The following is a 26,773-nucleotide window of genomic DNA, read 5'->3' on the forward strand; positions in this document are numbered from 1 at the left end:
AATTATTGAACAAACGTGAGTGAGTTACAGAAAATACATGTAGCTCAAACTTATATGAACAAATAATTAAAAAAGAAATAATTAATATTAATCAATAGAATCAATTAATATTAGTTGTACAATATAAATAATGAATAGCACTGTAAGTAAACATTGATGGAAATTACTAAATTCTTTAGTCATATTATTTTATTGAAACTAAACAAATAAGCCAAAATGTTGCTTTGAGAGCTACGAACTTTAGGACATTTGCAATTTTCCTTTTTGTATGGCTACTTGTAAAATAAATATAAAATTTATTACAGAAGAATTTCGAGATCTTTTGCATCCCTGAGTAAAACATTACACTATAATTTTATCTGGTCGATCAAGTGAAAATATATCAATGTTAGGAACAGTTGGGATTTTTTTTTTGGATAACGGAATAAATCAATCAGAATTTCTTTTGAAATTAGTCACTCTCCTACTAATTACTTCTCTAAGCTAATCAAAAAATATAACAGTTGGTGTTGTTCTTCTCATTATTGTAGAATCCATCAACAAAAATCCACAAACCATCACGTATACGTATCAAAGAACGTTTCGAACACATCTGTTCTATTTCTGTTTAAGAAATCTGCGAATGTAATATCACCACGCTGATTTCTCCGAATAGAAACCAGAACAAAAAAATATGCTGATTTCCTTTGGAGAAATCCTAATTTCCGGATGAATAGATCACGAGGAAAAAACTAGAAGGAAGGGGATACTGGAAATGTCTTAATGTAGAAATCTTATGCTCTTTTTATTCTCATTTATTTGTTTTCATTTTATGGCATATTTTTACATAAATTATGTGAAATTGAAGGAGCGACATCATTAATATTAACTAATATGCTAACAAATTTATGGATAGTAACATCTTAATTTATCCTAATAAAGCAAACTGTTAAGGTTTTTTGTATTTTTAAACGAGAAGAATTCTCCAAAGAATGGGGATGATCCGTGGATAGGAAAAAAACAAAAAGGAATAACGTAAAATATGTCCTGGTAATGTTAAAGTTGCAATTTCTAGTTATCCTTATTTCAAGAACTCTTCAAATGTTTAAAAAAAGATTTTAATTGTTTACAGCCCTTGTTGGATGAGAAAGTGCTTTTTCATTTCTTCTAACTTTTTCGTTAACTTACTTTATCATTCAAGACACATTTTTCCTTAAAAACGCTGAAAAATCCCCCGAAACTGTGCTGAAAAAAGGTTTACGTGTTTTTTTTTGTTGTTGTTGTGAATGGATGACACTGGACGGCCATCTCTTTGTGTTCTGATGTTTTTAATAGAAGCCACTTTTTTTTGTCACCCAATTTTCTCCGTTTTTCGGAGACAATTATTATGTTCAAGCTATCTTGAACACTCAAGTTGTTCAGCCTCTCATCAACCGTCAGCAACGCCCGTTCAGAACTAATCAACGGAAGACACTGAAAACAATCGTAACGTACGTAGAAGGAAGTAAAAAGGTGGATTTTAAGGTTAAGATCCCATATCTCTGGGAAGATTTAGAAAGCTTCAACTCCTCTCGTCAACTTTTCTCAGTAACTTGACTCATATTGCCGTCTGATATCTGGATAACAACACGATATAATGATATATTGATGGTGAAATATACCCGAAATTGGCAGTGTCGACCGACGAATTGAGGTAAACATCGGCAAGAATATCCTCGAGTACCATTTGCCACACATTCACCTTCATTCCAACATGGCCACGAATCACATGGTGGTCCTTCTGAAATTCTATCAAGATCATGAGGAATAAAAATCTGTGAAAGTAATTCACAACAAATAATCCCTTCTCCCACATCAGTAGGCGTTTTTCAAATTCAAGGATTTTTTGAGTGGAATTTCAATAGAATCACATTTCATAAATTTCTTATAAGACGTCAGTAGAGTCTAGAATTCATCGCTTTTCTCCTGGACCCAATTGGATTTAAAACTTACTGGATACTGTCCCTGAAATTGCAATCCATGTTGTGAGTGATATGAAGAACCACTGCTGTCTTATACGGTCTAAGAGCTCAGAGACCCCGACGACTTTAAGAACTAGTTCCGGGATTTCTTTTCTTTTGGTTATTGAAATTTAACTCAGGAATTTGCAAGACTTGCAATCCATACCTATTTCATTAATTAAGAGAATTAAGAGGAAAGACAAAAATTTAAATTAAATAAATCGTTCATCGGAAGTCAGTGACACCCTCAAATATCGAGACCTCCTGAAGACATACTGTAGAAACTACAGAATTAAAATAAGAACAAGCATAGACGATAAAAATTATTGTAAGGGGTTCGTTAATCTAAAATTTATTGCAAAATTTCATACTTGATCCTTATTTTACTAGAATATTATTCCAAATATTCTCGAGAAATGTTCACTTCGGCAGAATTGGAGAAGGCTTGGTAGGGTAATGAAATTTTACCTTATTTTTTTATTTGTTTTGAATTGGTTCCGAATTTCATTTTATTTTAAAGGACCTAAAAAAACGTATTTTTTTCTTTCATTACCTTAACCATCGATCTACCTTTAACCTTCATCTTATTCCTACAAACTTTCTTTAAAAAACAAAACGAGGAGAGCAGAGAACCTCCACCCACGTCAGCTATTACAGTTATAAAAATTCAGAAAAGCTCATCTAAATGCAAACGTCCTTTTTTTAAATGCTATTAATCATCTCACATAACCGTCCATTCATCTCTTTTATTCATTAACCTATCCATACATTTCACTTCTTGCCTCCATCCTCCAATAGTTGCAGCCCATCGTTTTTTTTTCCGTCAGAAGCGTTCCAGAGAAAATTCAATTTATGAGCACGGCTATTGCATTGCAAAAACCTTATTTGAAGTGAATTTCCCAGATGTCCGACAGGATCTCCACCGAAAATAAAGCTTTATTTGTTGTAATGAGAATCAACATTTCTTAAAAGCACACACTCCGTTGCTGTACAATATGCGACACGACATGGAACAGGAACAATAAGGAAAACACCCCGAAACCCAGAATAAACTTCATTTCTATTCCTTAATAAATATGTTTCATATTACATCCCTATGTTTCAACAACTCTGCGAGAAATTCCCTTCCGGATAGCTAAGTCCATATCGCTGCCTATGAACTTTTAAGCCTATTAACAAGCCATTCCACGGAGATCATCTTCAAATCCCTAAAGCCGGCCCACGTCCGCATTAGAAACCATAGTTCCAGAAAACTACAAAACCTCAAGTAAATAATTGAATGTTCCATACATGTTGATTCTCGTTTTTTTTTTCTAAGGCAGACGAAAACATTAAATTGAATCACACCCATCCTCATGCACTTCTTTTCATCTCATCTACAGATTTAGACGAAGGCGTAGGACGTAGCAATGGTGTTTTTTTTATAAAAATGTGTTTAATAAATACAATTTTTCGTACAGTAAACTAATAATAGCTTGAAAAGCAAAGAATTTGTAATTCTAATTTTCTGATTTTGAATAGATAGTTATTATTATTATCAGAAGAGTTCGAATGTTCTTTTGTCTTGAAACCTCGGCATATTCTGTCTGTGTTTTGCTATAGTGTGCCTACGAGGTTTTTAGATGGAACCTTTATTTGCCTGACGTTTCGGCTTTTTCGCCGTCTTCAGAGGCCTAAATAGAGGATGACTGGAACAATGCTACGTTTATCCCGTCAAGTGCCACACCACCCTGGGTCAGTGTTTCGATAATCGTTCAGGGTAGTGAAAACAGAAACCTATCTACATTGAAAATGGTCTTACGTTTTGCTCCACCGGATGTGGTGCGGCTGGTTGCACGCACTTGTCACTCAGTGTACCAGCGAATGAGTGTTACTGCGTGTAGATCACCAGCGACGACATAGATTATTTGATCTACACACAGAATATCAGGCGGTTATAGGTCACAGAGCGGTACAAGTGGCAAGAACTCATTCGTTATGGACAAGCATTCATTCTTATTATTCATTGAAGGGTTTCTTTTAAGAATAAAAAACGCCTCCAACGTCTTCCTTGCCGATATTTCTGTTTCGTGAGCCAGTATAACGCATTTCACATCGTAATCGTTTCCGTTGTGGGCCTCATGTCTGTGCCTTCCTAGTGGTGTTATCAAGCTTTTTCGTCGTTTTCCGGCCATGTGTTCATTAATCCTCACTCCAAGATTCCTACCGGTCTCCCCAACGTAAGTTGCATTGCATATCAAGCACTCAATCTCATATATTACCCCTATTTTTGCGCAGTCGCCTGTTTTTCCGTAAGGACAAATAACACATCTTTCACAGATGCAGTATCTATCATATAGTCTGTTTCTAACAAGCTGGCTTTTGATGTTTGCATTTGGGATATTTACCAAGATCACGTCATTTTGTAATTGTGCTTGGATAATGCTGCGCTGAACAGCGGCACTGACATTGTCAGAGATAAAAGGAAGACAAAGAGAAATTTTGTTTTCGCGCGGAATATTGCTATTTACAGTGCGGGTTCTTCGGTAATGCGGACGTACTGTATGGCCATTGGCACATGCGATTTTCAAGGCTAGTCTTCGTGATTCGTGTCGTTCTTGGTTGCCAGTGCATACTTCACTAGCGGTTTTGAACATATTACGAATCACTGCGCGTTTTACTGCAGTCGGATGTGCAGATTTGGCGTGCAATATGATGTTCTTGCAACTTTCTTTGCGATACCATTTTACTCTAATAATGCCGTTTGAAGTACTTATTTGTGTGTTGAGGTACGGAAGCCATCCTTCTTTTGGGGTTTCTCGTGTGAGTCTTTTTCACCATTGTCTTCCTTTTATCTCTGACAATGTCAGTGCCGCTGTTCAGCGCAGCATTATCCAAGCACAATTACAAAATGACGTGATCTTGGTAAATATCCCAAATGCAAACATCAAAAGCCAGCTTGTTAGAAACAGACTATATGATAGATACTGCATCTGTGAAAGATGTGTTATTTGTCCTTACGGAAAAACAGGCGACTGCGCAAAAATAGGGGTAATATATGAGATTGAGTGCTTGATATGCAATGCAACTTACGTTGGGGAGACCGGTAGGAATCTTGGAGTGAGGATTAATGAACACATGGCCGGAAAACGACGAAAAAGCTTGATAACACCACTAGGAAGGCACAGACATGAGGCCCACAACGGAAACGATTACGATGTGAAATGCGTTATACTGGCTCACGAAACAGAAATATCGGCAAGGAAGACGTTGGAGGCGTTTTTTATTCTTAAAAGAAACCCTTCAATGAATAATAAGAATGAATGCTTGTCCATAACGAATGAGTTCTTGCCACTTGTACCGCTCTGTGACCTATAACCGCCTGATATTCTGTGTGTAGATCAAATAATCTATGTCGTCGCTGGTGATCTACACGCAGTAACACTCATTCGCTGGTACACTGAGTGACAAGTGCGTGCAACCAGCCGCACCACATCCGGTGGAGCAAAACGTAAGACCATTTTCAATGTAGATAGGTTTCTGTTTTCACTACCCTGAACGATTATCGAAACACTGACCCAGGGTGGTGTGGCACTTGACGGGATAAACGTAGCATTGTTCCAGTCATCCTCTATTTAGGCCTCTGAAGACGGCGAAAAAGCCGAAACGTCAGGCAAATAAAGGTTCCATCTAAAAACCTCGTAGGCACACTATAGCAAAACATTATCAGAAGATTTTTTTCTGATTTTTAAGATAAGGAGAGACGAAAAGAGAATTGATTTCGAAGTTTTTACTCTTCCATAAAGAAAGATTGCATAATCAAGTGCATTCTATTTGAGGAGATATGCACTCGGAAGCAAAAAGTGCTTTCTTTTTCTTTGAATTTATGCTTTTGCAGGAAAAATTGCACAGTGATTTTTCACTGCACCACTTCAGTCCAGTCCAGAACTTGAATAAGTTCGTGCACAAAATAAACTATGCATAGGAGATAAAAAGTAAAGTAAAAAGTTGCAAAAATCTGGTATATGGAGTAACTTTAATCATAAGTATGTCATTGAAGATTTTAAGTTTTTCACCAAACCCCCTAGACTCTTATTTTGCATTTCAGGGGGACACATTGTTTTTCCAGACAATGAACAAAGCAAACAAATCCATGGAAGTTTTTTTTTTATAAATGAGGTTGTTCACTAAGCGATAACACAAATCCCTTGAACATTCTGTTTACATGACAGCATCATTTCACTTTAAACAATTGCTTAGTCGCTTAAAAAAAACTCATTGCTTATATACAACGTCAACAGAGTAGTTGGTGTTGTAGGTAAACTGGTGTATTCCAGAAAAAAAAAACACAGACATCTCAAGAAATTCTATGGATTCTTACCAAATATAAGACGTGAAGCAACACCATTGAGCAGCTGATCAGCGCCAATAGTTGCTAAACCGGTTGATGTGGTCATTCTTGGTGGAACATCACATTCACATGTTGTGTCCTGAAAAATAACGAGATAATCCAGAAAATATACGGAGAAAATTGCGAAAATAATTGAACTACAGGGAGAACAATGCTGTTCTAAATACATATAATATAAAATAATAAAATAGAAAGAATGGAATGTGAAAAGCACTAAAAGTACGCTAAATTATATGCACTATTGGTGGTAGTGAGATCGAGAAATGAAAGCGAGCGTACGAATATCGACGCGGCGAAAACATTCCGGAAAGTATAGACATATGTCTGATCATGTGGGCGATTAATGACCTGTGTACTAGAGATGTTGGTGCGGTAGGTACTAGTGAATGTGAAGTGAACGAATCATATAGGTCTATTGTGTGATAAATAAATAAACAAACTAAAAAAATGCCCAAAATTTTTCTGAACTTGGAAGGTTCCGTTGGGTAGAAAATCGAAAAAAAAACGCGAGGAGGTGAAGATGGATAAATATCAAAGAATATCAAGGACATCTCTATAAAGCGAAGAATAGGAACTGTTTATCTGAATCTCTTTTTACTATCTACGAATTAATTTTATTTAATTATTAGATTTATTATATTTAGAATTAGATTTAATCTCTTTTTTACTATTTACGATTTTTCAACGATATGCCTGAAGCAATGGAACAAATAAAGGATTAATCAGGTAAACAACTTTACAAAAAGAATTTTTAAACAACGACTATGAATATGAGAGAACACGAGTCAATATGCGTTAACTCGCTGTGAACAATCGGTTTTCTTTAAGAGAAAAAACGCAAGAGATCACTGACACTTTTTTACTGGAAAATATAAGGATTGGGTCAAACAAATCCAATATTTTATTTGAAAAAGGTCAACAACTGTTGAACCAAAAACATCAACCGTATTTTTTTTCCCTTTGGCTACATACACATTTAATCATTTTTCTTTTAAAGTAACCACATTTTCGGCCAATATTAGAAGTAAAGTTATTTTAAATTGTTGTTCGAAGCGTTTCAGTTGTTTTCTTAGTCAGAATAGCCTCCGTAATTATTGCTTATGGATGAGTTTACTCCTCTCATAACACTCGTTATTAAAAAAAAATTGCTCTAATGAAATAACAGTGCCCGGGCAAGTTTACTCAACTACGGTTTAGGATGATGAAGAGCTGGGTTTGGTTGAAAAATAGAATAGAAAATTTGTTATTAAAAACCTAAAAGGAGAGATGAGGGCAGAGGTTTAAATTAGTGAAACTTCAAGGATAAAACTCCACGGGAAGTGCATCCAATCAATCAAAACATGCCGCTTTTGAATAAGGGGGTTTGTCGAATTTGTCCTCTGTAAAGGTTTTTTGCTGCAGCAAAAAAAAAAAATGAATTTATGCTAGAAGCACGTCGAATGCTAACAGATTACGCTAAAACAGAACTATGCGTATGGATTGAATCCAAGAAAACTTCTTGACGCCCCTTATTCATCAGAATATCTAGAAATCCCTAAATATATCCTTAAAAAAATGCTCCGCTACTCACTAAATAAACTAAATAAATAAAAAATGTTTAAAGCACATGTAATTGACGAATTTGCAAATGAGAAGTTTGGGCATATGTAATAGATGCTGATATACATAATTACAGGTGAAACCAGGCTAACCGTCGTTGGGTCCTGAAGAGAAAATGACGAACGCGTAACATATACACGGAACGTCGTGAATCGCTCTAATAACATCGCCACGCCCACCTTTTACATAGCACATCCATCCATTAAATACTGGATGATTGTTCATTTAGGTCAGAAGAGTTTTTTTTCTCAAATTTTATTTTGATGAATTTTCTGCACCTGTTGGGTTCCAGAACAAATGTTCACAGAAGTAGGCGGTGTTTGTTTCCATGTTTACATGGATTTCAACGAATCCTATCCCAATTCCTGTTTTGTGCTCCTCGATTTCTATTTGTATTTATTCACACTACATGGCATGGATTTCTCACTATTTCATGGATTTCTGATTGAAGAAATTGAGAAAAAGAAGCAGCCTAACGGGTACTGGTTTTCTATGATGACTTCTTATCCTGGATGCGTACTGTACTGTATTTCCAAGAGGATTGGTGGAGATGAAAAAAATAAGCGAAGAGGATTTAAACGATCAGCTTTGATGGAAAAAAAATTGGTGAAAACATGAATGAACAATAAATCCTTAGTAAGATTTTAATTTAAAAAATAGTGATACTGAAGACTAAAATGTTCCTCGCCCCGACGGACAAACAATTAGGGGATTCCCAGAAATTGAATGAAGCCTACCGTCTAATATATAAAAACAATAATACACGTAAAACTATATGCATTTCCTCATCCCTTGCCGTTTAGACTTAAATTAATCGTATCACTACAGCTACCGTTGACATTTAAATTTATTTCAAAGGATTATTATTTTCTTAAAAACTCCTATAATTGAGGATAAAGGTATAATTACGATAATAGATGTGGTTCGAAAAGGAAATTCAACAAAGATATTCGGAAATTTCTATCGTAAAACAGTTAAATGAATGTTTTTTCTCAAAGTCAAGTTAGCCTTGATGATGAATAATTTAGAAGGTTTTTACAGCGTTTCTGCATCGTTTCTGCAAGAAATGAGTTGATTAACGTCTTTCTGGAGGGAAAAGTTGAATAAATCCATTTAAAAGAGAATTTTTATCGTATATAGTAGGTTTGCTATATATTTTCGAATAAGTTTTCATCTGTTTCGAATTTCAGTCATGCTGAATATTTAAACAAATTTTACGTAATTTGATATGAATATCTTCGATTTTATGAATAAAAAATGTGATAAAAATAGTAAAATAATAGTAAGAATAAAAAATAAAAAATGTTTTATGGATAAAAAATAGTGGACAAAGAGATAAAGTTGATTTATTTCTACTTACTCGTTGACCTTATATTTTATATTCGCACTAGTTTAAATGAGTCAAAATATGCGTTAACGATGAGGTAGAATTGAGATTCTGAGGAGGAGCTCCGGCCTTGTTCGACATTCATTTCAACAACGAATTTCGTTCCACTATATGACAATTGGATTACTTTCATCCGTTGCGGTTGGCACCGAACGGAACCTAAGACAAATAAATAGCAATCGTCGCGGTAGGCAATGCTTTTGTGGAATTGACGAGGCAATTATGAAAGACGGACTACATCAATTATATGGGAAAGATAATTCACCTAAGAGCGGAATAGATTGTCAAGAATCCTAGGAAAAAGTGTAGACTATCCTTAGAATATTACACCGTAGAAAAAGAAAACATATGCTACATTCACATTTTTTAGCCCTTATATATAACTCTTGCGAAGAGGAATAAACGTCTTTCAATTGATTTTCTGGAGCTGTAGCCAAGATTGGTATTGATCGTCTTTACAAGCTCTGTACAGCTCAAGAAAATCAATTATAAATTACGTTTCAATTTCAATTTCAATTATAAAATCAACGTTTCAACATCACGAGATTCAAAGTCAAAGTCGAACATGGGCAAGTTTTAGTTTTCTTTAGTTTTATGCTATATCAATTTTATATAAAAGCAAAAAGTACTAACATTAATCCTTGTCCATCCGCAAATTTTTTTTAAGTTTAATTTCAAGTATAAACCCCTAAACTAACAACTTTTATTACTTGAAAATAATCGATAAATTGCTTATTAGAAAAAGTGTAAAGAAAACTGCGAGTACAGTGGATAAAATAAGCAACATAAGAAAAAAACACGGGATGTGTAAAGTGAAGATAAAGCGATGAAATGACAGCATCACGACATGATGGATGTGAGGAGAATGAGCGGCGAAGATGAATGATTAAAAGATATAGACGTAGTTGTTCATCCAAGGGAAAAACATGCTGTTTTTTTTCCTGAAATTTTCTTTAAAACAAATTGAAAATCCTTATGAATAGAGATTTTTTGACCATTGCCAACGTTTTGTAGATTTATTCTATTTTAATTTATCACCTTTTTTGAACCTCACATAAATTCCCCTATTTTATTTATTTCTTATATTTGCTATTGAAGCAGAGCTTAGAACAAAGGACTGACGACGATTTCAAATAACCAACACCTGTCTAGACAGTTGTTTATTGCACTAACCGCTTACTGTATACTTACAAAAACAAAACATTTCTTTTGACCATACATCTACATTTTGTTTTTTGAACAAAATTTCAATCTTATAAAATTTTCTGCAAAGATTCATTCTCCACAAACAACATTATCACAAATTATCCTCGGATATTTTCGTCATTAAATTTTTAAATTTCCTTCTAAATTTTATTCATTAGTTTTTTTTTGGAATGAGCACGCTTATTTTCTAGCCCGTATTTTTTTTCGGTGAAGTCTATGCTTTCAAGTCACACTGGTGTAAAAAAATGCTTTTATTTCTGGAAAATTAAATTTAAATAAATAAATAATAATAATAATAAATGATTCCAATAAACAAATTTGGAATTTAAAATTCTAGAAAAGCAATTTTAGAGGCAAATATTTATGTTTTTCTTAGTTTCATATTTAGGGTGTGGAGTACAGTCCGGATGCATAATATTCCAGATTTATACCTGTGATGATTTTTCACCTGTGAAATCTGCTTGCTCTGGTTCTTCCTACTTTTTCGTAATCAATTATTGTCTTTTGAGGATGTAATGATGTCATATATGACATTGCGTGCATTTTTGGTGTTTTTCTAAAGAATTCCTAGAACTTGTCAGATATGCGTCTTCGTCAAAATGCAATCCGACCGACAAAGATTAAAGTCGATAAAAAAAAACTGAGAACAGCGGAAATTCGGGATTCTTTTACGTGGGAAAGATCCAAGAATTTTTTAAATAGTGTAATACATAGACTGAATCTACATATGTGCTCGATCAAGGACTTGAAACGTTCTTTTCTCAGTTGATAATGTGAGAAATGGAAAAGGTTCGATGTTTTTACCTACTAGTTACTAAAATATACTTTAAAAATCTACTCCGTCAAATACTAAACTTACAGTTAACTTTCTTCAAACTAATGAAAAATTTGGAGAAGTAGTCGGAAGCTAATCTTCCGGAGAGTGTCTCACAAAAGCAACCACAGAGGAGATAAAAGTGCATAGCACTGAGGTCAACGAACAATTTCGAGTGTAAAATGAAAGCAGAAAACAAAACAAAAAGTGAAATAAAGTGAAACTGTCGTCCATTTTTAAAACTAATTAGTTTTTTTAACGATTTCCCAAACAACAGTCAGGAATATTGGTACATAGATGTAAAATAATGAATATTGTCGTAACAATGACAAAAATATTTTTTACTTTACATCTATGTACCATTTTATCACAAAAATAGGCTCTTTTTTATGAAAACTTTGTGCTACTCCGAAAAAGCTATCCTGAACCAAAAGTGCTAACTCACTTACAATTTTAATCGTAAGAAAAAAAATTATTCCCTTCTTTAATACAAAAAAAGGAAGCAACAGAAAGAACCAGCTTTGCGGGATAAAAAAAAAAACGGAATAAGAAGTTAATGTGGACGAGTGCCATTCCACTGGAAGTTGTCTCATCATCGGAACAACTGTCAAATGTGATGGATGGTCAGGGACTTGCTGAGTATAAAATAGAACAAAAAAGCAATCACAGCTGTGCCAACGATAAAAATCGTCGACGGCATGAAAGTGCACCAACATCCTGAATCCTTTTTTCTACTTCATTTATTCACTCGACCATTTTCTTCCGAATAGGATCAAATTAGGAAATGAATAAGCGTTGAGCTTATGGGATTTTTCACCATTTTCAAGGGGGATTCGATTCACTCACTGCTTTTTTGTTATTCTTCCCAGAAGATAATGTCGTTGAGGTGTAACGTGTGTGAGGTTGGCATCATTTCCCCTAGAGAACACTGACATGCATATTTGGCATTGATACGAGCCCATCCAGAATGGTTGACAGCAAGTACGTCGGCCGTCACCCCCCGTCCAGGATACGAGATTCCATCAAATCTTGACGTTCACCATAGACTCAGCATAATTACCGTCATTTTCAGCTCACCTGCTTCTCTCAGGGGGATTTATTGGGCGAAAAATAGTGAAGAAAACTGAGATGTGAGGTTAGATTAGAGAAATCATATCTTTATGGATAGATATTTATGGATAAATCGTTGTGTACATTAAATCGGCGTCTAGATATTTGTGAATCCACGGCGAATATCCATAGATATTCTTAATGATGAGGACGAAGTGAGAAAATTAATGCATTACTAAACGACTAGTACGTCGGTGATGTGTTTTTAGTGCAACGTTCGGGATTCGTAAAAACAAAAAATTTAATCGTTTCCATGATTCGTTCGACAATAACAAAGTTGCCCGAAACGATACAATTCCAAGACCGAAGTCCGGCTTAAATAGCATCCGTCGGACAAACTAATGACTACCAATTTCACCGAATTGAAGAGGGTTACTTGTAAGAAATAGGATACGTCGTCATTCTTTGCGCAATCCCAAAGATGATTAAATAACCAAAAAGATCATTTTTAGTCCACACATCCACACATAAATTAAATACACTATTTAATTAACAAAATTAGCTGCTAATTAAAATTAAAAACTAGGTGTTAAAATTAGACATTAACATCTGAATTTAAAGTCATTGAGCTACTAAAATTTCACTGAATCAAACCAGCTTTTCTCTAAACACAGAAAAAATAAAATAAATAAGAATATGGACGTGAGATCCATACTGCCCTTACTTAACTTATATATAACAATTTTAATAGAGCATAGAAGTCTATTTTAAAGCTACTTCCAAAATAAAGTAAAGTAAAGTCGAATGAAGTAGTTGGGCCTGTTTTCGTTCGACTTCCAAGAAGAGTGTTCGTAAAAAATGAGTGAAAAAATGAGGCAATTGTGTTGAAATGCAAGGAAACATGTGTTATTAGCGGCGCTTTGCTTTTATGTCTCAGTTGAAGCAGAAAAATGTGTTCAAGAATAGGGTTAATTTGAATTTCCCGCAATTATTGCTGTTATATAATTCAGGATGAATACTGATTTTGAAAAGAAACTTGATTCGTTATGTCGCGTTGATGCAAAGAATGCTACAATTAGGATTCATAGAGAATCCTGAAACCAACAGGAACGATGAAGTAATCATAAGTCTTTGAATGTTTTTGATAACAGCGTATAATTATATTTGAATGATTATTTGAAATATTCGCAAATTTGATTCGGAGTCGATGAAATGAGTGTGAAGCTGCTATGGAAAAAAAGCAATTTCCTAATCATCTCCTCTATAATCATATAATTATTTCCTTCGAAACCATGTAAAGCCTGTAAGGGTAGATATACTCCGTTTATAACTTTTTTTAACTGACTTCTTCTTGGATAACTCGCATCCACAACAAAGATAATAAGTTTATAGATAAATTAGTTATTAGTTATTAGATAAGAAATAATAAAACAAATAATAAAACTTTTTTATACTCTATAAACATGAAAAACTGCTCATACTAAGAGACAGTGATCGTGAGGACATTGCTAGGATCAAACAGTTCCATTGCCGTTAGCACTTCGTCACCTTCCGAAAAAACAAAATTTAAGGAGGAATAAGGAATTTTAAACAAAATAACTGAGTTAATCTAAATTATTATACAGTATTTCAAATCATTCTGGTCTCTGGCCATTACGGTAAACAGCATAAACAATCCATTTTCAAAATTTAAACTTTCTTTAATCTTTTCTTTTTCATTTACGTGGAATTTGCTGTTTAGGTATATCGTTTTACAGAAGGATTATGTGAGGTATTGTTTTGAGGATTGCAGGTGATTTTTTTCAACAAGATTTGCTTACGAGTTTCTTCACTATTTTTGCAGCAAATCAGATTTTTTTCACTTTTTTTCACTAAGAACAAATATTTTTCAGTAGCTATACTTCATTTTGCGTGCTTAAGAATAATTAATTTATCTATTCATGATGTTATCTATTTATTGACTATTATATTATATTATGTTATGTTATATATTTTATCACATTTAGTAATGATGTTATCTATTTATCTATTTACTTACCCTTTAATTTTTGCCTACATATGCAACCTTCCGTAAATCTTTTAAAAAAGTCCACATTAAGAACAACATATATTCTCGGATTCAGTTAATAATTTCTATGAAAAGGAGCCCAGTACCTACGTAAATAGCAGGCAACAATGTGTTCCTTGCATTCTTAAAAATCCTTGTCACTTCATGGATTCACACAAGCTTATAGCATAACGAATCGCATACATTGAATGTGTATTTGAAATTAGAAATCTTCAAATTCAAAATAAATAAAATAAAAAATAAATAATAATAAATAGTAATAATAAATAATAATAAAATAATAATAATAAATAAATAGTAATAAATTAATTCAAGTAACTTAATAGTGTGAAATACTTCTTTAACAAACTATTTTTAAAAACTTGAAAATTATATATATATATATATATATATATATATATATCAGAGTTATTCAATTTTTTGAAAATAGTTTATTGCTGCTGCTGATGTTCACAGCGAAAAAAAAAGAAAATCAAGGAGATTTTGGATAAATAATCCCATAAGCGAATGACACAGTTGTGTTAAATAATGAGTCGTTATGGAGTTGCTGCAAAGAAAAAATAAACTCATGTAGGAATCGTTGAGTCTGTTAACGAACCCTTTATCTGCAATTTGATCCAGGAAACAAAAATGTTATTTGCATATTTTCTTGTTTTATTGATGTAACATTTTCTTTTGTTAACCAAAATAAGCACTAATTTTCATTGATATCTGAGAAAAATAAAACGATTAGATAATGTGAGAAGGAAAATATTTTCTTAGTAAATTCCAGTAACGTGACTTCATCCAGCTGCCTAACATACATATGAGAGTCCATAACCTGAATTGCATGCTAGGTTATTCGATGAAATGGGTCTTATGTAGGATCGAAAAACAAAAACAAGGATATTTCATAGGAATGTCATATAAACAACATGTGGTCCAGCTGGATATGAACTGGATATTGAAAGTTTCAGAGGGGAACTCTTAGAAATGCACCTCCTTAGGATCTGGTAAAGTCTCTTACATAAACACAAAAAATGTTTTATTAGATCCTGTTGATTCGTAAAATGAGAAGCATCCAGAAAAGCAGATGAATCACTCATCCATTATCCTAATTAGGAGATAGATCCGATCAAAGATTGCATCCAAAGGTTATGATGTGGATTTCTCGTCAAAGATTTTCCACAAAAAAGGAGAATTTTCCAGAGAAGCTGTTAATATCAAAAAATCGAGTGGTTCAAAAAACGAAGCGTAGCAAAATTTGCAACATAATCTAGGGAACGCTAAAGTCCTCATTAGTTTTTATAGCAGTTATTGTAGATGAAAGGATTTCTAATGCAAAAATCTCTATAGGCACAAAGTCGGATCCTTGGTATCAATAGCTCCAAAACGAGATATCCTAACGTTTTTCCACTGTTTGACCTCATTTAGTGTGCATTCAACAGCATAGACGAAGATTTTTCCTCTTCCGTCTTCCTCTTCCCGAGAAAGCGTCAAACAGTGCGTTAACCATCGTCGGGTCGTAGTGTAACATTTTTTAAAAAATCTAGGATTACTAACTTGCTTACGGATCGGAACATTTGCGTGACACGTGAGTAGCTTCGTAGACGTTCCATATTCGTAAGCATCATCAGGAAATTGAAGAATATCCAGTAATTAGGGGCCAATATGCATCTCATCATAGCATATGCAGAAAAAAAAGAACTGCAACGATTAGTCAATGTTACATCAAAAAGAAACGCTTGGAAGTGTTCGATCGCTTTTAAAACCATTTTATGAAACGTTTCCAGGGCTTATATGGATTTAGTCGAATTGAAATCGTTATTCCCCAAGGCCGCTCATCTATCAGCATAAGACATAGTTAAAACGCCATTTGTCTCCGATGATGAATGGGAACATAGGAACATTTGTTTAGGTTCGATTTTTTTTTTTTGAAGGAAACAAATACCCTTCCCCAACCACCTTTTGAGGTATGATTTTAATATTTATCGATTCATTATAGTTTATAGTATATTTTTCTATTTTTTGATCCTTTTAAGCTTACTGCTCAATGTTTAAAGTAGAAAGAACTAGACGATGAGGGTATGGTTTGAAAATAATCCAACTATAAAAGAGAAATATGATGCTGAAAACCAGTAATAATAATAATAATAATAATAATAATAATAATTATAATAATAATAATAATAATAATAATAATAATAATAATAATAATAATAATAATAATAATAATAATAATAATAATAATAATAATAACTATAAGTATTTGTTCTATTTATACCAATAAAGAGTTTTACTAGACACTACTTTTGAAGGAATTCTTTTCTTCTTTTGTGATGGAAAAAAATCTGTAAAAATAAAATTGAATTAAATAAAAGTGCTTTCCAAATTTTAAAAGTGTTGCACAACCGGGTAGCGTAAAGTTTGAAATGTGATTTTTTTAGTTAATTAAAAATACACAATTAACTGTTTTTTGATTCGTAGATAGTTTTAGCATTAACCCTTCCCTCATGTTTTTCATGTTTTTCTCTAAAAAAAATTCCCACGACGAAATTTTCGACCTGATATGATGATGAGGTCAGATAAGGAAAGTTATGCGGTATCGTGCAAAATATGGATTTTTCTGGAAACATTTTTGCAAAAAGACCTTGATTCCCGATCCAAACTCATTACTATGTATTCCAAATTACACATAAGTTCTCAAATTCCCATTCTAATTTTTCATTTTTGTTTAATATTCTTGTTATTATTTGTTATTCTTATTACTGTCTTATTATTATTTTATATTTAGTATTAAACCTTACCAGCATGCCTAAATTAAATTAAATATGTATGCTAGTTACTTTTCCTTTTTTATCAATCAGGAACCTCTGATACTCCAATTTTTCGAAAATTCTCGATTACACTACAGATTTTTAGTATGCTTTTTTTAGATGGTGGACATATTTTTCCTTAAAAAATCTCCTAAAAATGAGAAGAAACAGTATTGAAAAGCAAATAAATCGAAACGTTCATTAAATAAAGAAAATTATTTTTCTATCATTTCGTTTAAGAAAATCTGCATAATCCAGCATTTTAAGGATAATAGCGCTATTTTTATGACATAAACAAATGCAGACAATGTAAGTTGTGTTTATAACTGCCTGCTATTGCGATCTTAATACAAATTCCTGTGCAACCGAATGCAACATGAATCCGTAGTCAGGAAAAATATAGGAATAAAGCTAACTTCACAACATAAAAATCAATAGACGACCAGGATTATCGCAACACAAAGTTGAAATTTGACCTCATCAAAGTGTGGAGAAAGAAAAAGAAGAAGGAAAAAAGGAGAATAACCGTGAGAGAAAAGTTGGGAAATGGCTTTGTTGTCATCGAAGACCACGTCGAATATTACTGAACATTTGGAACAGGTAGTCTCTTTCTCCGTCTTTGCAACGAGTGCATGTCGTAAAAGTACTTCGACGGGTTTTTTTCCAAAAGAATTTGTGCTCTTGGTATAGACGAGAGAGTTAGTTATTCACTTTCGAACAAAGCGCAAACCCAGAATATGAAAGTTCGTGAAGACACTCTCTTACCACCCCGTTCGAACGGATTATGTTTCCATTTTCTCATATAATCAATGCATTGATGCAACGTATACGAGATATTCATATAGCCAAACATTGGAATGTCGTGGGAAAAAAAGTTGTGACGACATGATTGGAATAATCCGTGATAGTTATTTTGGTCTTATTCAATAACTCACTACAATTATTAATTCCATGCTGTAGTAGAAAGTCTAGAAATTTTCGCTTAAAATTAATCTCTAGAAGAGGAACATTTAAGGCATCTACTTAGTTTACAATCAGTTAAGGAAGATCCTATAAAAATCACAAAAAGAATGATTAAAAGTGTTGTAGCGTCATCTTTATGGATAACATTTACCAGAATATCCCCTTAAATCCGGGCTAATCCACGTAAACTTGGAAATTCTACGGGGAACAGAACAGTGAAATCGTCCGTTTAAATTCATTACCAAAAATTTCGGCTTACATCTGACACGATTTCGAAAAATGGCAAGTTTCAACAGTAACCAGTAAAAATCAATTTATTAAAAGATGCAGTTAGCAAAGACACTATACATTATTGATTAACATTGCGTGTCGCATACCTCAATCGTCGCATCACAAACTTACCTTAAATCTACCGTAACTAGACATTTTTAATTATATTTCGTAACTTTTATTTTTTATAAAATTAATTTTGAGTAATTAAGAATACGATAATTTTTTCTTTTTTTCAAACTCAAATTTTGAATGCTAAAAATTTTGAACATACCATATAAATTTGATATGATCGCAAACTTTCTACAAGTTCTAACAAAAATGTGATAATCTCACTCGAAAAAAGAAAGAACCAGAGAACGATCCAAAGTAAAAAAAATCGATCTCTTGTGTCTTGAATCTTTCAGATTTCAACCGATCATTTGAATATTTTAAAAAATATAAATTTGCAAGAAAACGAATACGTTTACAGTGGAAATACAACTACAAAGGTTTGTAAGAGTATTCTGAAAAATCAAACAAATACGCTCCCATTTTCCTAGGGCATATGGAAAAACAGTAGAGATCAATTTTTTTAACTGGAACAATAGGATAATATGGTCCACGAAAATGTTGTTGCTATTTAAATATCTACCTCTTATTCTAAAGGTAGCAAAATAAAAAGAAACATTTTACATAACAAACAAAAATGACAATACTAGATTTATTTAAACGAATGACTCTTTTTCTCTGGACACATCCGAATAAGATAAACCCCGGAAAATGTACTTTAACGCTGCAAACTCTTTTCTCAACTTACCAATTCAACTATCAAAACTATAGATCGACGAAAGAACCAACAAAACAACTTCAGCTGGGTATCGTTTTCAAGTAACAAGTAAATTACAGCTTAGTTAAACATGTAATTTGAATAATCACTATGGATAAAAGACGTACATGTGCTTATTTAATTCCAAACCTATTTTTTCTTAATCATGGTTTTTTAGCAATTTTATTACGAATACATCCATCTTCTATAATGCTAGATATCGGTCGAAGTAGTTTCCAGCTAAAATATAATACATACAACTTTTATTGACAAACAAAAAAAAAACGGATATAATAAAATGACATTGGGTAATGAATAATCAAGGAATACAGATGACAAAGATGTTAACAAACAAATCTCCATAATATTTGTTTTCTTATATGCCTTACAATATACAATTTTATCACTTTCATAAAAATACACAATTATTATTAAATCGATCAGATAAGGTATGCATATGAGCTACAAAACCCGCTTAAATAGAAACTTTAAAAAAAAAGGAGTTTGATGACTTAAATTAAATATTCTTTAATTTCTTGGATAGATCACTGAGATATAAATCCATGCTGTGAAGAAGGAATGAAAAAATTATACGGATGAAAATGTGCGAGAACAGGTCCCTACCACCTTTCACACATTTGTGCACTACTTAGTCCGATCTTCTACACGCTTAGCAATTCTATGTTAGTTTTGGAGAAAAAAAAATTCTCAAAAAAAATTGCTAATTAATTTACACTTACTTGAATCTGAAAATCTATTTTTCCTCGTCTCTCTAAATGTTTATCTCTACAAAAATATCCGTAAAATCCACGAGTACGGTTTAATGTAAAAGCTTTATGAGGAGATAGATGCTCACTTCTCACTCAACAGAATTCCTTGAATCGATTCCATTGTTCATTTCGGGATTAATCAAACTTAATTAGAAACTTAAATGTCAGACAATATAACCATTAGTTTTATGACTCGTAGTATTTGTTCAAATTCATTAAAATTTTTATTTTCCATGGGTGCACTTCAGGAATTCCGGAGGACATGGGGAACAAATTATTAGAAACTATTCAACTAACAATGTGAACTCCGCTATTTTTGATAGAAGTGACCCTAGCTGAAGCTGAAGAGCTAATTCAGGTTCATTGACGTTGAATACAGTTGGAAATGCCAGGATTATGTTATTCAACGGTTGATAGGTGAACGAAGCGGCGTCTTCCTTGCGCAAATGCTGCAATTCCAGGACGCAACTCGCGCTTTTCGCCGTTATCGAACAGAATGAAGATGCTTAACTCAAAAGAGAATCAACACGCTATGGTTCTCTCCATTGCCTCATCAGTTTTTTTTCTAATTTCACATAATTACGCAAACTTTAGACGTGTTCTCATGGTCGCCTGAGCTTGAACTCCCAATCGACTTCGAACTCTCACGTGAACCTTTTGTAAGTTTCGGTGACGTAGTTTTTCGTGGTGATGTCTTTTCAGGATTTCTTGGCGACGACTTGTCGCGTGACCTAAAAACGAAACCTCAATTGTTGTAAACAAAACAAAAAAATGTACACGAAATAACGTGCCTCAATCGTTTTATCAGTGAAACACCTCTCGCTCTTCGATTATTCCTTATTGTAGATACTATTTGTTCCAGGAAAATCTTCCCATCACTGAATTGCGATGAAGAAATCGTGATAAACTCACAATTCGGGCCCATTTCATTCGCCCATTGTTGACCCTAAAAATCGCCGATCCTTCGTTTTTTATCTCTCGTCATGACGCATCCGTCATATCACTAAAAATGCTGACTAAGCGCATACCTGCTCAACTGCCATTCCACCATCTTCGTGTGCTTTCCGGATTTTATCCATAGAATTCCGTCTACGAATACGACCTTCTCGTTCTGGATCGGATTCATATCCTACAACAATGTGGAGATTCTTAAAGAAAGTGTAAAAACTATGGATTAGGTCAGATTTTCAAACATCTTTAGCGAAATCTAAGTTCTCGAGAAAGCTCTGGATTTGAGCCAAACACATCCGAAATTTACAGATATCCAGTAAAGAATCCCATCAAACGGTTTGGCTCAAATTTTAACACTATGTCGATCATACTTCAAACCTCTTCTTATGGGTTACAGTTTCTATTTTCTTATTGTATTTTGTCCTCAAAAGTTGGTAAAATTGTAGCATTAAAAATACAAAAAATAGAAAAGTTTGCCTTTGTAATGAATTTTGTAATTTGTAATTGTAATTATTTTGTAGTTCTTTGAGTGTTCTCCTGGGTAGCCCAAATAATAACATGTAAAATTCTACAAAAATACACCGAACCTTCCGAAACTGAACTAATTCCTGTGGATTCGCCGTCCTCTTCATCCTCAACAACCTCATCAGAATCGCAAACCAAACGTAAAGGAAGCTGTAAACAAATCTTTTTCTTTTTGAAGTTTCAAACTGTATAAATATGAAAAGATTAGAAACAGTTACGGTTAGAATTTTACTCGTCTCATACTCGTATCACATCGTATATGTTTGCCGACATTCCTTCATCACATGTTTTCTGGAAGTTTCTGGGAAGAATACATCGAAAGTGTACTAAAGCCGTGTGTAAACTGTCAACCCAACTAACAATCGTTTGTGGTTTGTGATGAAGCATCGATGAACGAAAAAAGTGAGAAAAATTCATCCAGGGAAAAAAAGTCCCCATCCGTCCAGAGAATTCATTTTTGAGCATTTTGAGAGTCACATGATAAAATCCCAAATAACAACATTGTGAGCTTTGCTCTTCCTACATGAGACACTTATGAGGCGACAAACATCCAGGAAACGCATGACAAACTGTATTCAATGTTGAAGAAGAACAGGTTCTCCCGATACTGTCACGTGTTTCAGCGAGAACTCCAATTTTTTTTTCCACCCGGTGTCCGACGATATTGAAAAGCAATGAAGCGGATCGAGGATTTACTTGAATACGTTAGAAATTTTTTGTTCCAAAAAAAAACTCGTTCAGAACGTGTAGTTCGGAGAAATTCCCAGCGATAACAGCTGAATTTCTCTGTTGCAGAAAATTTCCTCATAAATAATTTGAAAAAAAAAGAACGATTTCCCCTAAGCGCCCGCAGAGTTACAGTTTCTAACTTTTTTGAAGTAATAATCAGGAAATAACATTTTGCACTATGTTAACTTCGATTCTCTGGATGTAATCTCTGGATTAGGGCTCATGCCGCTTTTCTGGTTTTCAAATTTAAAATCATAACGCGGTTTCTTGCTGAATAAGGATTAAGTGGTAATAATACAACTCTAAAGGATTTAAGTGATGCCAAAAATTGGATAACTCCTGGAATGAGACTGTTTAGTCCTTGACAGAGAATACACTGAGAAATAGAAGCACTATCCAAGACAAAATCCTTTTTTTGCCTTGCCTTTTTTTACTGGACCCAGAATTCGTCTATACCATAGTAATATATATTGTGAAACAGCGTAATTCATACATGCAGAAGTTTAATAAGGATTTTCTTAAGGAACTAATTAGTAGTATCTCTTTTGAGAATAAGGTGACCTCCCGAACAATGAGCGCCCAAAAACTATATCGCTCTGGGAGATTTTTTCAGGATATAACTATTGTAATCCGTGTAGCTTTCACTTACATTCTTTTTGAATGCTAAATCCTCTTCGAGCGCTTGTAAATGATGAAGTGAATTAAGCGAAAGCGCTGAATAAAACAATAACGCAAGATCAGCACGTCTTATCGCCATTTCTCGACCACCGGTGTGTGCCTGGAATTCGTCATCCGATTACATTTTTATGATTTGTTATCGCAAATCATTTCGGAAAATAAAATATAAACAATTTCACTCACAAGTCCTGGATCGGTGAATTCTAGTAGTTCTTGTTTTCCGTTACAATCCACAGTCAAATAATGTACATCCGGATAGTGGACATGTCGTTCATATTTGGTGGCAGCTTGACACAATTTTTCAAACTATAATTGAAAATTAAATTATCACTATTCACTTTCGTTGCAAAAAATAAGAAGAATTCTAATAAACGACCACCAAAATTACACTCCGGATAGAATATTCATTGATATTAGGATTTTAGAAAACATCTATTACTAATCAGCATCAGGACGTGAATTTCAAACAGTTTAGGTAAGCTTGAGACTTTCAATAGTTGTCAAGCATCGTTTTCATGGATTTAGGAGAACTTGATTCTAAAAAAACCACTAATTTGTGATAGTGGACCTAAATAGGAACCTACCGATACAGTAATGTATCGTGGGTCATTACCCACGAAGAAAATTCCTAAAGTGAACAACAGGCACCGGAAACTCTTGATCCGAAAAATCAAAAGGAGATAGATATCTTGATGTATGTTAAGCTAAAAGTTTGAAAGGTCCTTTTTTCTGGAACTGTTATTCGTCGTTTGACTTCATAAATTGTCATTTGTGTTTTGACCTTTAGTTTTTCTCCTCCTATGATGGATCAGGTGTTCCTGAGTAAACAGTATCCCTTACGTGTGGCGCATTGTGGGAATTAACAAAAAAAAGTGTACATGAGAATTTCCGATAAGCAGATGGATTTTGTAAAATTTCTAGAGTTAAAAATAGCGACGATAATCCACGATGTTTTTTTCTTTCCCTAAATAAAGCCTGCTACTGAAACCTGCATTATTCATTCATTCTTAATCAGGAAAGTGAACGAATTTTCAGAACCATTTTTTTAAATTTAAGTTCAGCATGTGCCCTCAAAAATGGTATAGTTGTGTAACAAGTATTTATACTTCTACATCCAGTACAAGTAGGAGCCTAATTTTTTTAAAAATAAATTTCAAAACTTCTACTATCTCCAAAACGTCGCAGAAACATTTCAGTTTAATTAATAATTCATTCAAGAGAGGAGAAAAGTGAGTTTATCACTTACCAAAATATTTTTCTGTGGTGATCCAAGCATTACCACGTTCAACTCATTCGAAACAGCTTCGTCAGTTTTCATGATGTCGAGTAATCTGAAAAATTGTATTGTAGTTGTAATAATAGTAGAAATAATAATATATCAAAAATTCAAGAGTAAACGTTAGGAAACATTAACAATAAGAGGAAGATCATGTTTCCCTCAAACGCCAAACAAACTTTAGCCTTCACTAGTCTGAATGAATAGGTTCCATAACATGACAAGAAATACTTCGGGGGGATTTTTATGAGGGAAGAATGAATCGGATTACTGTATAAACTAAACAAGGAATAGATAACAACAATATATGTCTTTCTTCTCCTCGTTTTGAATGTATGAATGTATGCTGGAAAATATGGGAAGAATCTGCACCGTCACAATCGAACGTCGCCTTTATTTGCACAATTGAAAACCAAAGATTTACGGAAACGATCAGACGTGCGAGCGCCAACGTGGAATGATCCTAAATCGCTGGTGAAAAAAAAAATCCCATAAAACTCTTATCTGTAGGATTCAGTGAATGATCTGTGCAAGAGTATAATAGAAAATCATATCCGTTTTTAAAATCCTCTTACATACACAATATTACCAGTTGGTTAATCCTAAAATAGGAACGGAACGGAACGGAGCGCCTACGAAACACTGCGCGTGATTCTGATAACAGCCGTCTTAAGGAAGTGCTTCTTTTACGACAAAAATAATCATAGTTAAAGGGCTTCTATCGCCGTAAGATCAATGACTCCAACACCTTTGTTTGGCTAATTTACTTCGTTTGGATTTAAAAAAAAATCTCACCACTTCCATAAAATCTAGGCACCTGAACACTGAAGCTATTCATTCAAATTTTTGAAGAATTAAACAAAAATTAATAGCAGCTCAAAAAGCCAGAGGAAACAGCAAAAATAAAGCCGGCGATTTCTTCAGAAACATTTTTAGCGTATAGAACACAAAAGAGCTTTTGCGAGAGAAGAAAAAATCAGAAAATTTCCTCAAAAGGACAGCTGGCAAAAATCAAAAGGAGACTTACTGAAGGAGTGAAAACTCAACAAATTTTTTCTTCAAAATACGAATTTCTTCCACGAAAATTGCATTTAAGAAATTTACACCTTAAAAGTAATACTGCTAAGTAATGTTTGGCCATCTGAAACGTACATGTGCAAATATTAATGTTCCATGTGAATGTGAAAATTCGGATGTTCCCAGCATTCCGGATTACTTAGGTGTTGTTCCGAGCTACACGTCGCACACGCAGTAAATTATAGTTACAGAAATTTTGTTAAGTAATTTTTTCTAGTAATTCCTATAATTTTTACAGTGCTAAAGAGCACTATTTTTAATCCTCGGACAATCATGACAAATGAAATTTGATTGATTTCGAATCGAATAGATTTCGAATTTGATTTCGACTATAAAATGTGTTGATAGTCGAAAAGTCGAACTAATCAAGAATTCACGAGAAAACGCTGAAGAAGGTAATTAAAGCGGTGAAAATATTCCCAGAGAAATATTGGAAAGAAAAATCTTCCATAGATAAGGTTTGCTTGGATGGAAAATACAGGGTTTTTTCACACAGATTAAAGACTATTCCAATATTTTTTGTCCTTCAAAGAATCAAGGATCAAGCACAAGAACAACTGTTCCCAAATCAAACAAAACCATTGTTGAAGTAATCAAACAAACAATTTAATGACGTGAAAGTACAGCGAGAAACAGTGGTGTTCGAGTGTATGTTGAGTGGGCGGATAAGTAAAGAAATAAACAAACAGCTTTTGTTTTTACTGAATTCTCTATAATAGCTGTCGCTCACCACTCACTATACAGTGGATTTTTCCAGCAAACAATTATTACGGATTGATAAGCCTCGTCATTGAAATCTGTCAATTTCAATTCCCTAAAATGAAATGAAATCACTTATCACCTCATATAAGTTTTTTCATCTTTTCATGTGAATTCCACTCTATTCTCGTATGCAAATCCACAAAACCGCTCAAACGAAAACAACCACATGTGAATGGAATGTGATACAATGCGGTTTGCACGAATATACGAATAATTGCATTAAAATTTACTACTAGTACTATTTACATGTACTTAATATTATTTAGTATTCAAAAGAGTTGCATCCATGAATGTGGTAAGAATTCCAACAGACGCAATAAGAAAAATTCTTGGATTTTCATTAATAGGAGGTCAAGAAGCTGCATCTAAACAGTACAAAGATAACAAATATTATTTTTTTTTATTTTTTGAGTAAAAATACTAATAAAAACCTCACGCAAAGTGTCAGCATCCCAGGAAATCGAGCACATGATTTATTTTCAGACCTTATCAATGTTTCTTTGGTGCTAGAAAGTGGTTAAGCTGTTGTTATCAACACCATATCTCTTTTTCCCTTGTTTTTAACCAAAAAAAGAACTTCTAGACAATTCTGCAATTGCACAAAAAGATCGCAATAAACTTTTTTGCTGTATCTGAAAATAACGATGAGAATTTGTTGATATGGGCAGCGAACGTA

At 33.6% G+C, this 26,773-nt stretch overlaps 2 protein-coding genes across 4 annotated transcripts in view; both read right to left on the reverse strand.

Moving 5' to 3' along the window:
* The window catches only part of RB195_025868 (uncharacterized protein), a gene marked incomplete at both ends in the record, with an annotated part of 23,579 nt that extends 7,422 nt beyond the window's left edge, over positions 1–16,157 (reverse strand). The window contains 3 exons of one of the 2 annotated variants that reach the window (XM_064214194.1): positions 1,641–1,759; positions 6,340–6,448; positions 16,044–16,157. In XM_064214194.1, coding sequence (XP_064070075.1) covers positions 1,641–1,759; positions 6,340–6,448; positions 16,044–16,157 — 342 coding nt within the window. Of the gene's footprint in view, positions 1–1,640; positions 1,760–6,339; positions 6,449–8,060; positions 8,136–16,043 lie in introns of those variants that run through there. The other variant, XM_064214196.1, reaches the window with a different exon arrangement.
* Positions 16,158–16,644: 487 nt separating this feature from the next.
* Positions 16,645–24,300, reverse strand: RB195_025869 (uncharacterized protein; the record flags this gene model as incomplete). Of its 2 annotated transcripts, XM_064214197.1 has the most annotated exons (8): positions 16,645–16,731; positions 20,689–20,830; positions 20,891–21,045; positions 21,128–21,228; positions 21,638–21,725; positions 22,954–23,082; positions 23,166–23,288; positions 24,229–24,300. In XM_064214197.1, the coding sequence occupies 8 exons, from the start codon at positions 24,298–24,300 to the stop codon at positions 16,645–16,647; spliced, it is 897 nt and encodes a 298-aa protein (XP_064070078.1). The 2 variants fall into 2 exon arrangements, with proteins under 2 accessions (XP_064070078.1, XP_013309514.2); XM_013454060.2 differs by lacking the exon at positions 16,645–16,731 and having other exon boundaries at positions 20,671–20,830.
* Positions 24,301–26,773: the final 2,473 nt, after the last annotated feature.

Source organism: Necator americanus, chromosome X (genome assembly GCF_031761385.1).
Source record: "Necator americanus strain Aroian chromosome X, whole genome shotgun sequence".
NCBI classification, from domain to species: domain Eukaryota; kingdom Metazoa; phylum Nematoda; class Chromadorea; order Rhabditida; family Ancylostomatidae; genus Necator; species Necator americanus.